Source organism: Eschscholzia californica, unplaced genomic scaffold, assembly GCF_041429995.1.
Source record: "Eschscholzia californica isolate CP2 unplaced genomic scaffold, dmEscCali1.0.p SCAF_6, whole genome shotgun sequence".
NCBI classification, from domain to species: domain Eukaryota; kingdom Viridiplantae; phylum Streptophyta; class Magnoliopsida; order Ranunculales; family Papaveraceae; genus Eschscholzia; species Eschscholzia californica.
This window is the reverse complement of record NW_028238483.1, coordinates 18,964,571-18,976,834: the sequence shown is the minus strand read 5'-3', so window position 1 is coordinate 18,976,834 and position 12,264 is coordinate 18,964,571. Positions and strand designations below refer to the sequence as shown.

At 35.4% G+C, this 12,264-nt stretch overlaps 1 protein-coding gene across 1 annotated transcript; it reads right to left on the bottom strand.

Annotated features, from left to right (window-relative positions):
- Positions 1 to 3,722: 3,722 nt before the first annotated feature.
- LOC147532210 (amino acid permease 3-like) lies at positions 3,723 to 6,356 on the bottom strand. The gene is made up of 5 exons (XM_086647996.1): positions 5,840 to 6,356; positions 5,375 to 5,468; positions 5,065 to 5,279; positions 4,834 to 4,973; positions 3,723 to 4,496 (listed from the first exon to the last, which is right to left on the bottom strand). Exons 1-5 carry the CDS (start codon positions 6,174 to 6,176, stop codon positions 3,855 to 3,857), a joined length of 1,428 nt encoding a protein of 475 aa, XP_086504122.1. The 5' UTR covers positions 6,177 to 6,356; the 3' UTR covers positions 3,723 to 3,854.
- Between the last annotated feature and the right edge of the window lie 5,908 nt (positions 6,357 to 12,264).

Genomic DNA, 12,264 nt, shown 5'->3' with positions numbered 1-12,264 from the left:
GAAGCCTTGCAAAGGGCTTTCTGGTGGGGAAAACCCAAATCTATCCACACCATTCACTGGGAGGCTATCTCTCGTCCCAAGAAGATGGGAGGCCTTGGATTTAGGCGTCCCGATCTTGATAACAAAGCGTTCCTTAGCAAAATTGTGTGGCGTCTTCTTAAATACCCCGATTCCCCGTGGGCTAAAATTCTGAAGGCTAAGTATTACAGGAACGAGGAGCTTCCCAAAGAAGCAAAGCAGCATCATTCCTGGCTCTGGAAGTCCATATCCAAACACATCAGTCTAGTGACTAACCTGGTGTTCTGGGACGTCAATCATGGTACTCATATAAATATTTGGAATGATTTTTGGATACCTAACCATCCCCCACCGCTGGCTAATGACTATAATTGTCCACTCTCGAAAGTGGAGCAACTTATTACGAATAACCAATGGAATACGAATATTTTATCCCAATATTTTAATTCTAACATATGCAATGCAATTCTGAGTATTAATTTACAGGCACACCAGGTGGACACTGCTAGATGGTCTTTAACTAAAACAGGTAACTTTTCGATCAAATCCATGTATCATTTCCTTCGAGCTGCAAGTAACCAAAGTGAAACGAAAGAATGGACTTTTATATGGGACCTACCTGTTATACCGAGAATAAAACTATTTGTTTGGAAATGTTGTACCAATTGCCTCCCGGTGCGGGACAAAATAGGTCAATTCATAGGAGGCATCTTCAACTGTGGCTATTGTAATGACAGGGAAACCATCAACCATGTATTACTACACTGTGAATTCGCTAAATCAATTTGGTTTGTTTTTAATATCATTTCAGAAAACATACATAGTTTGCAGGAGTGGATTACTTCATGGAGGGACATTGATGCTGATGCTCAGGTGCTATTCTCTACAGTGCTGTGGCATATATGGAAGGCTAGGTGTGAAAAATGTCTAGCTCAAACTCATAATACCCCTGAGACGACGATCAATAGGATTAGAAGCTCCCCCAGGCTTATCAGCTTTAGTTGTGACCAAGATGTTAGGCGAGTTACGGAACAGCCGAACCAGGTCTCACCTGCATGTGTTGTGATACAAGTTGATGCTTCGTTTACAGACGTCACAGAGGTAGCGGGTGCTGGTTGTTTCATACTTGACGAGCAAGCAAATTTTAAGGCAGCGGCAGCTTACATGATCAAAGGGCAAAACGCGGAGGAATGTGAATGTTGGGCAATCATAAAGGCGCTTGTGTGGGCTAAAAATAACAACATCCAAGGTATTCGGATTGAAAGCGATAATCTCAACATAATCAAGCGCATAAACAATCAACAATCGACAGTCGCCTGGCAATCGGAGAACCTCATGATTATTATTAATCAGTTGGCTTCTGAGATTGGAGAAGTAGGCTTCACTTTCATTCCGAGAGAGAGGAATACGCGGGCTGATCAATTAGCAAAATGGGGCAGAATGCATGAAGGAAATTGGATGTGGGTGTCGGATCAGGCTTTTAGGGAGGCTTTTCCGTTGGTTTAGGTTTTCTTTTTTGGTTTTCTCTTTCTCAACAAAAAAAAAAAAAAAAAAAAAAAAAAAAAAAAAAAAAAAAAAAAAAAAAAAAAAAAGAGTATAAGATAATATTTTATAGTTGCAAACTAATCAGAGGGGTTTGTCCTATTACATTATTCATATAATTAATAAATGAGAAGTATGGTCAACCTCTTCTGTTTTCAACTCAAAATCTAAAGAGAAGGAAAAAAGGAAAAGGCAAACTAGCAACATAGATTATCACCATTATTGTATGTCTATAATACATCATATATGTTTTAGTTTTCGTTTTTTTGACACCGGAAGATAAGACTTCTCCACGAAATAGGATGGCCATGGTCTATTTCTAAAGAAGAAGTGTTTTTTTTTATTTTATAAATGATGAGTAACAATAAAAGAGTTTTTCTTTTTCTAAATAAAAATATACAATTATTCATGGGGATGAAAAAAAAATACTACGCAATTCTTTTTATTACAAGTCATTAGGAATATCTTCACGAATGAATGTATGACACATATTTAAATATATGTTAGTTCGGCTTAACAAAGAAACTCTTACACAGGCATTATCAAATAACACTCTTTGGCGAGAGATAAGAACTATAGCCTTTGTGACTTACTTCTAACGAGGGTACATCCCGTGCCCGCCGAACACAGACAGTTCTATCGAATGCGTCACGTGAGGTTGACTTTAAGATAATTGTGGTTGATCTATACGTGTCCCACACTGCAGCTATAGGCGCTCCCTCAAAGGTTAAAGTTTAAGAGATCCATATATAAATGGGGTCCCTACAACAATAATATGGATACCTTTTAGTCTTTCAAAAGAAAAATTGGATCTTTGAAAAGATGCTCTTTCTTATAATCTCAATCTTTGAATGAATTTTAATCGAATCTGAACTCTCAAACTTTGAGAAAGTAAATCCCAACCATTAGAGATAAACATGGGAGAGCAAATCTTGGTCATTGGGAGGAGATGAAAAGATACCCTTCTCCATTATTATATAAATGAATTGACAAGGAAAAAAACGAGGATCAAGGCAAACTAGGGATACTAATGTTTTTCTTAGAAAATTAGATTAGAAAAGGGTTTTTTGAACTTACCCCCTCAGAATTAATTGGTAATTGAGTTTACCCCCTTCAGTAATTGGTAATTGAGCTTACCCTACCACCCCCCCCCCCCCCCATCACTAATTGGTAATTGAGTTTACCCCCCTCAATAATGAGTAATTGAGTTTACCTCCTTAGATTTACTATTTTTGACAAAAACACAAAGGTTGTGTTTGCCGTACATGAAATAAATGTTACTACCAAGAACAATTATCCTTCAATATGATTCCACGTAGTTATTCCACCTTACTTTTATTGTTTGATTTAGTCGGTAATAAGACTAGTAAAGATTGATTTTGGTTGTAATTAGTGATTTTATCAACCCATGTCAAACATGTCCTTAGTAATTTTGCTAAAAATACTAAATTCAAGGGGGTAAGCTCAATTACTAATTACTGAAGGGGGTAAACTCAATTACTGATTAGTTTTGAGGGGGTAAGCCCAAAAAACCCTAAATTTTTTGTCAAAACTACTAAGGATATGTTTGGTATGTGATAACAAAATCATAAAATAAATAATATATAAATAAAATCAATCTTTACTAATCATATTCCCAACCAAATCAAACAATAAAATGTGGTAGAATCTCTACTTGAAATCATATTGAAGAATTGTTGTTCTTGGTAATCCACAATTATTACACGTACGCCAAACATAACCTTTATGTTTTTGTCACTAATAATAAGTCCAAGGGGGTAAGCTCAATTACCCATTATTGAAGGGGGTAAACTCAATTACCAATTAGTGACGAGGGGGTAAGCTCAAAAAACCTATTAAAAAATGAGCTTGATTTCTCATATAAAGAGCCATATTACATGATGCATGACATTAGTTGTGAGTTACACAATAGGTGATCTTAGAGTACATGTATAGCTATTAATAAAAATGAAATTAGAAAATTAATGGTTTAACTGTTAGCGACATATATATGTTCACCTTTTATACAACTAGCTAATTCCTAAATATAAGAAGCATTATTTTTTGTTTGCACGTCATGTTATTTAAACACAATAAGTTAGATTGTTAGGGAGAATTCAGTTTTCCATCATATAGCTACAGATCGACTTTCAACTTGTAGCTGAACAAAAACTTGCTTTAAAATAAATATAGATGATATAAGGTTATTACATATGCATTACTAAAATTGCAAAATCCTATTTAGTTTAGATAGTCATAGCAACTCTAAATTGCTAACTAAATATGATCTGAATTTAGTAGGTAGTCTTGAAGGGATGGTAAACCTTAAGATCTGAAACAACGCCGGCTATAGAACCAGAAGCAGCAGCTATAGAGATGAAGAGGCAAACGACACTTAATATCTCGAGGCAGATCCAACGAGTACTCCACTTGGGTATTTTCTTTTGTGATATATACATCTCAATGGGGAAATACACTGTCAATGGCCAAAACCCTAAAGCTCCTAAAATCCCCACAATGTCATTAAAGAAAGGTAAAATCATAGATATCAATGTGGTAAAGGCCACAAATGCTGACCTCCATACCAACCTAAACAAGCTCAATCTGAATCCACCAAGTACTTGAATTTCTTTTGTAATGAATTTGTTATCAGACCATCTATTGTTAGCCCATTTCTCTACAAAAGCAAACAATGGCTGGCAAAATACTTGGTAAGCACCAACTAAGTGGATCACGATTGCTGCATTAGCGATATCGAGTAACCAGAATGGATTGTAGAAACCGAATCCTGTTAATAAGTTCCCAGGTGATTTATCCCCAAACGCAGCATATCCAAAACAACCACAAAGCATGTAGAATGTAGTAGTCACAACGAGACTAAGTAATGTTGCTTTCTTCATCGTCTTTGCTTCTGATGGTGGGGATTTAATAGTATCCTGCATTTTTCAATTTCGTTAATATTGAAACTACAAGTTTAAAACTCAAAATCAATTGACAAATAGTCAAGAAATTGTCTATTATGGACTATTCTCACGCGCCCCTCAGCTATGAGGTTCCTTGAGGTCTCACTAGTCTTTTCTTTGTATAGGTGTTGGTAGAGCTTTTTTGACCTTATCGCGTTTAGGTCTAGATTTAAAGATCAAACTCAAAACTAATTGACAAATTTTGAACTAATCTGGACCATTCTCTTTATGAGCCGTTCATCTTTTAACAGTTAGGGTTCAGTCAAACTTTCAAAAAGGACCTGTCACATTATTTCGGCGAAAGTACTACCTGAATTTCAATAAGGATGATAGAGTAGGAGTAAGCAAAAGCTATATTCCCAAGTGCTTGAAAGCTCCTCCATATCTTTTGTGCTTCAGTTACCTCTCCTATACTTATACCTGTTAAGCTTCCCTTGATTTTCCCTGTCTCTGTTTCAATTTCAAACCTAAATCAATATTTAAGAAGAATCATGGGTAGTAATCATTCTAGAGAGAGAAAGAGGAAAGAGAGAGAGAGAACCTGCAACTTTAGCTATCCCAAGGGCAAGACCAATGCCAGAGTAAGTGAAAGACATAACAGCAGCAACAATGGAGAGCCACCAAATCTGATCAAAGTCTGGGATCTGAGATAAAAGTATCTCAACTAACCCAAATGCTATCATATATGGATTACTTGATAATTTACATGGATTCTTTCCTCCACTTTCATGAAAACAGTTTGATCTTTTAATTGCCCTGTTTTTTGTTTAATTAACTAATTAGATCAAGAAATTAATCACTAATTAACTATTGAAATATTGAGTTCTTGACTCAACAAGAATAAAACTTACATCATACTTATTGAGGCAGCAATTGTGTATCCAATTGCCACCCCAAATAGATTCAAATATTGAATTATTCCACAAATCTTTACTTTTGCTCCTCCTGAATCAATAATCATAACGAAACGTAAGAAACAATAAAATAAACGATAAAAATAATCAATACTACACAAGAACACAAGAGAGTACTTGTTCTGTTTTTCAAGAACTCCAGTACTGAAAACAGTATTTTCACTGTGCACGAAGAACAAGGTTACAGAGATTTCTCAAAGACCGTGACCCAAAAACAATAGAATGCTTGAAAAGGTGGGTCAACCTTCGAGGTCCGTCTACCTCGAATTTCGGTCCGATTTCAGTCCACTTTTTTGGGCATCCTAGCACTATTTTATTGATAGCTGCATGTCCTTAGGTTTGACATCGACTCGTATTCAAGACACTTTTTAATATTCGTCTAAAGAGTGAGTAATTATGTACCGAGGTTAGAGCGGACAGCATCGGTGTAAGTATAGTTACGGCGACCGGAGATAGGGTCACCGGATCTGTAACAATCAGAGAGGAGAGAAGAGGTGAAGTAGATAACAAAGGAGAAGAGGAACATCATAGCTGGACCAGCAATCCAACCAAGTTGAGCAATTGCCCAAGCTAAAGAAAGAACACCTGAACCTATAACTGCAGTTATTATGTGTGAACTAGCAGTCCACACATTTCCTGTTCTTTTTACTCTTCCATCATCATCATAACATTTCAAATATTCATCACTATTGTTATTTTCAGATGGGATTACTATATCATGGTGGTTAGTTGATTTCATCTTTGAAGATGATGAATCACTCAACTCACTGGTTTGAGTTTAGTGAAAGAGAGAGAGAGAGATTGTATTTAACCCTAGAGAGACAAAGATATTGAAGGGACAAGAGCTAATTAATGTGGGTAGGGATTTACTAAAATGACTTGTGTTTGTAATGGCATAGAACTATTACTACATGTGGTTGATGAAATATATAGGAAAAGGAAAACTTTTTACTACATTAAAATGTTACAAAAATGATAGTCTGCCCGAAAAGGTGGGATGAAATTCGAGATGAAAGGTTCCATATCATCCCTTGTTATTTCTCTTTCTTGATTAGTTAGGCAAAATTTTAGGTCTACGTCTAATTTAGAGGGATTTTCAGATAGATTATTACTATTGGAAATATTACAAATAACAAGATTTATATATGACGAGGGAACAACGCTTACCATCTGACGGACCACATGACAAATGTTTCTGTATCTGAAGGCCGAGACTGAGAGTTTTATTTACTTTTTTTTCTTTGAGTGAGTGAACTAAAGGTAGTTAAAGGATCTAAAAACCAAGATTTGAGAGAAAACTCAACAAACGTGCGGATTTATCTAGGAATTTGTCCCTGTCAGCACTCATCCACCTGTTTTATTTCTTTTAGAATAACTTATTTTGTAATTGTTATTTATTAGTACTAGTTTTTGTGAATTTAAAACCGGTAATAAATAACAATAACCATATAAATAGGTATGATTATGGTAAGGTTGTTAATGACTTCATAAACAATTACTAGTCCAAGTATGAAGTTTTTTTCCTTTCTAATCCAATTAGTAAGTTGTACATTTACTTTAGAGTCTTAAGGGGATTAAAATGAGGTGTTAGATAACTTCAAGAACAAAATGGTGAACAAATCCTATATGAATAACCAAACAAGAATTGGGTTGAAGAATACAACATTCTGCATTAAGACGAGAAGAAGAAACTCTACGTCACCTTTTTATTTTTAAAAGGTGAGCTTTGTTCACGTCATTCAGACGACAAGTCCATTCAAATGATTTTTCAGATTTTGGTATAAAAAAAAAATTGAAATCGGAATTGAGTCTCATTTCAAATTTCAGACCTAAATTATTTAAACCACAAACACAACCTTAGTGTCTATGAATTTGCAGAAATCTGCACGAAGAGCCTCAGCTTAAAACACAATGTTGAACACGTAACCCAAACCTAAAAGAACAATGACACATCTTTTTAAGCAAGACCAACATAATATTTAGACTTCAGCCGAATTTCCTACTCGAAATAACTCACAATATTTGGTCAAAATAATGTCTGTAGTAATTTATTAATGAGAGTACAAAAACTTTAGGTAGAAGAGTTATATCTCTCAAATGAGGAAAGTAGAGACATGAAGAAGAGAAAAAGAAAAGGAAAGGGAGAGATAGAAGAAGGGAGTGAGAAGTCTGATCATGTACTAAAGAAAGGCAAATGGGTGGGGAGGGTGAGTGGGGACCTAAAGAAGGAGGACCAACCAAAGATGAGATGCCACGAAAAAAAGGTGTATATGAAATCTTTTAACAAATCTCAATCGATTTGTCATTTTCTTGATAAAAATGATGTAACATTAGACATAGATTGAAATAAGTTCACAAGTTCAAAATAACCACAACCACCTAATCAATAAGAATCCGACCGAAGTGATATAAACAACAAGAAGAATTTAATAGACTTACGTTTCAACGGTGTCTTTTATTATTAAAAGCTCTGCCAAGCTTTTTTGTCTTAACCTTTGTTATTATGTATGTCGACAAGCTTGAAATGGGGAGGTAGATAACCATCTTGAGGTGTAACAAGAAAATTCTGTATTCTAGTTGTGCTAACTATAGGAAAGGTGATTCTCGAAGGCGCCCGACGTAACTGCTGTAAGGTTCCTAGTTTCATATAATGCTTCCTCCAAAGTTGGCTGTGAGAGGGTGCATACAGCAATTTTGATGGGCGCCTGTAGATGTTTCTATTCTTTTTTTCCTACAACAAGAATTCATTAACTTGACAAGACATTGTTAGAAGAAGAGTTTGAGTGGATATGACTAATCCACTCATTACCCAAAACAAACTGTCAAGTAGTCCTTGCCAATTCATCTACCTTAACATGGGATGTTCATTTACATGTCTAAAAACTAGAAGTACAAAAGATTTACACATGGATTGAATTTCTTTTAACTATTTTAGTGTTGTCCAATGTGTTGAAGATCTTTTTCCTTGCAAGCTGAAAATGATATTACTCGAGTCTCCGTCCAAAACTGGTTTGCAACATCAATTAATTGTAATGAACGCTGCTAAGGCCTCTCCCTCATCTAATGGTTTGCAGTAGATGGTCCTGGCCTCCCCTGCAACACTAATCAAGTTAGCATTATGATGTATATATGATATAGTTGCTATTTAAGTTGGGGATATAAATGACACATGAAAATTGATTGTTATAGTATCTACGATTTGGAAATCCCGGAATGTTGAAGATGATCTCGTTTGTTGAAAGGTATGACTAGTGGGCGGAGGTTTCGCTTAGTTATGGAGTTTTTGAGCTGATGAGCTATATCCATTGTATGATTGACGTTATGAAAATCATTCTGGAACTTTACGTCACACCTAACTTTGGACACCATCCAAATAAGAATGAAAAGTTTCATAGGCAATGCGCATAATTGTTAGAGGCAATGTGATTTTCACCAAAGACTTGGGCAAAACAAGTTGACCAAGTATGGTTACAGAGAATCCTCTTGCCGCTCATTTTTTAGAGTGTTTATCACCCATTTCTTCTTTCTCTTTCGCTCTCGCAACTTCATCATTGTTCCCCCATAAAAAAGTCGTCGGCTGGCAACCTCTGACTCGCAGGATTAACTTAAAAAAAAAAAAATTGACATCTTCTTCTGTAACTAGTGAATAGTTTGCCATCAAGTCTCGGTGGACACCCCCTCTTAAGCCCATGAGGTCGTGTGATCGAGTCACTGTGGAAGCAGTTGCCATCAAGATTTATCCCATGTAATTTAGGCAATATATAGTAAATAATATAATAAATTTGTCGGGCTTTAGGCCTCTTTCATGTTGTCGGACTTTAGGCCTCTTTCATTATGGTTTAAATTAGGCCGTTATCATGCTCATCACATCTTCATGATGTATCAATATGCCTTGTAACGACTAACGTAGATCGTAGTCGATTTAAAAAACTAGTGAGTAGTTACTGAACAGTTACTTGCATTAGGAAATTGTTTATCTACATGTATCCATTGGTTTAACCAATATCTGAAAGTGGTGGTGAGAGATTCAGTTACTTTACAAGTTTCACCTTGAGCAAATGAGTTAACTTTAATGAAATCACATTCACCACAAATAGAACACATCGTTTCAGATAGGTATAAAGTGGGTTAAATTTGTTAGGAATGGTAGGCATGCCATGACAGAGTTTCCAAGGAAAAACTTCATTGAGTAACTTGGATCCTAAGTGGCAGTGTCATTTGTTTCAGAATATCTTTGCACATGGTTGTATTGAGAGAGTATATTTTCCTCTGGAAGTAAGATTCAACCTAATTTGATCATCATCATTTGGGAAAATAGGGATTCTGTGAATTATATAGTAATTGTATTCATCTCAAATACATGACGTAAAAGAGTAGAGCTTTATTCATTATTTCGGAGAAACAAGTCCTTAGAAGTTTAACATTTGTATCCCTATGATTTGTACTAGATGAACTAATTTCAAGAATCTGACTGTCTTTTCGGACGTGAACGTTATATCCATTACCCAAACCTTCATAATAGATTACCAAAACCATAAGTGGAGCTAGTTCTGGCTTCTGTATCCATTTAACATGAGTCCCGTCAAGACCATAAGTGGAGCTAGTTCTGGCTTCTGGTATCCATTTAACAAACATGAGTTCGGTCAAGAATTGCTTATCCAGAGTACGAAAAGTGAGCATGACTTCTTTATAACATAAATGCCCCAGAAAGAGCCTGACCCAACACAAATGGGATTTGATAGTTTGTGGGAACGCGATGGTGTTCACTTCTTAAGTGTGAGAGGAAAGGTTATTTCTATATATACACGGGACAAACCATTTGGATGCTCCATGCTAAACTTCAACAAAGTTAAGAAATTAGGGATTTCTTTTCAAAGTATACATAGTAATTGTTAAGTTTATGGTTATCAAACTCAAAATCAATTGGCATTGAGTGGAGATGACTTATACCTTATATTTTTTGTTGCTAGTTACCCCTTCTCCCATGTGGGACTATTCTCACACGCACCTTCACGTATGACGTGGCTAGCCTAACACGTGTTTTTTTATGGATAACGTGGAACACGTACGACTTTTAAGCCTATCACGTGTGGACATAGCTCTGATACCATGTTAAGTTTGTGGTCATCCAACTCAAAGCCAATTGGCTTTGAGTTGGATGACCACAAACTTAACGGTAATCACTATTTTTTATTGTAAAGAGTAGACCATACATATTTTATATATCAAACAACATTTGCATTGCTTCTCATATTAAATAAGACAACTTTTCATGATCAATTTATTAGATGGGGAGAAAGTTTTGATACATAGTGATCTTTTTCCGTTATCTTTAACATTCCGTTAATTAGTCATATTCTCTCTCCTCTAAGTATAAAAACCCTTACTTTAAACAAATCAAAAAGGGTTATTTCCCAAAGGCCCCCAACTTTGTGACCAACTTCCTGCATGGCCCCCTAGATTAGTAAAAATATCCATATGGTCCCCTTTTTCCGTTATCTTTAACATTTCGTGAGAAGAAACCCTCTCTCTAGATCTGTTATAGAGAGAGAGAAAAAAGAAAAAAAATTTAGAGAGAGAGAGGAGAGAGAAAATAAATAAATAAATAAAAAAATTTCTTTTATATTTGAAGGTCGTCGGCCGAAAAATTGGTCCGTCGGCGATCTTCGCCGGAGAAGATGATGAGGTGGCGAGAAGATGTGGCAAAGAGAAGAGATGAGATGGAGGAGAGAGAATATGACTAGTTAACGGAATGTTAAAGATAACGGAAAAAGGAGGCCATATGGATATTTTTGCTAATCTGAGGGGCCAGTCAGGAAGCTAGTCACAAAGTTGGGGTCCATTTGGAAAATAACCCTTTTTGATTTGTTTGGAGTAAGGGTTTTTATACTCACAAACTTTGCATCTAGGTCAACATACAACCTTTTACAAAAAGAATGGCATCGTTACATCATATCCATGAAGCAAAGAAAAAGTGTGAAATTACCTATAGTCCAAACCAAGACAGTTGTTGTAGGCCAAATAAAATTACAATGACGTTATAAGTTATATTTTGTGAGCTCGAGTGCACTAAACCCTAAATTATTTTAAAGAATAATTATTTAATGAGCTCAGCATTATATAATATTCGTAGATCTTAACATGATATTGGTGAATCTGCAAATATTTTTACCATCCTTATGAAAATCTATGGTTGTTATATAAAGTTGAAACTAAATTGGAGCTTTAGGAAGATAAATCTAGAAGGCCGTAAACCATCCTAATACTTGATTTTAGCATTAGTCTATACAACTCACAAGGGTGATTTATTTGGATGAATATTGGTATCAACCAGCCAACAACCCTTGGTTTGAGTGGTAAAAGGTATAGTCTTCCACCTTAGTGGTCAAGAGTTCGAGGTACGCTAAACAAGAATATTGGTATCAATCAGGAAAGAAATTTTTGGGATACTTACTAATTAATGGCCCTTAGATTCATGATCAAAGTTGGTATAGATAATAAGATCCATGAAACAATTTTTTCTTGTGAAAATCAAAATTCACAAACACAAGAATCACACATGCAAATCCTTTAGATTGAAATTGTAGTATAACTAGTATAAAATTTATTAGGTAAAAAATATTTTTGCCTTAAACATAGAACATATGTTATGACATATGATGATATGAAATCTCCAAAAATTGTATCTCTCACCAATCTATCTATATTTATAGTGTAACATGCATATGTCTTTACAAAAAAGATCAGAGTTGGAATCTTACTACGTTTAAAAAGTTATATGCATGTATGGTTAAGAATATTTCCTAAGGGAAGAGTAATCTTGTTAC

Bases quoted from the DNA above. Each gene is read 5' to 3' on its own strand.
- LOC147532210 (XM_086647996.1), bottom strand. From the start codon at position 6,176: ATGAAATCAACTAACCACCATGATATAGTAATCCCATCTGAAAATAAC. The intron at 5,469-5,839 runs GTACATAATTAC...TTATTGATTCAG, and splicing joins TGCTGTCCGCTCTAACCTCG to GAGGAGCAAAAGTAAAGATT. The intron at 4,497-4,833 runs GTAGTACTTTCG...TGAAAAATGCAG, and splicing joins TCATCCTTATTGAAATTCAG to GATACTATTAAATCCCCACC.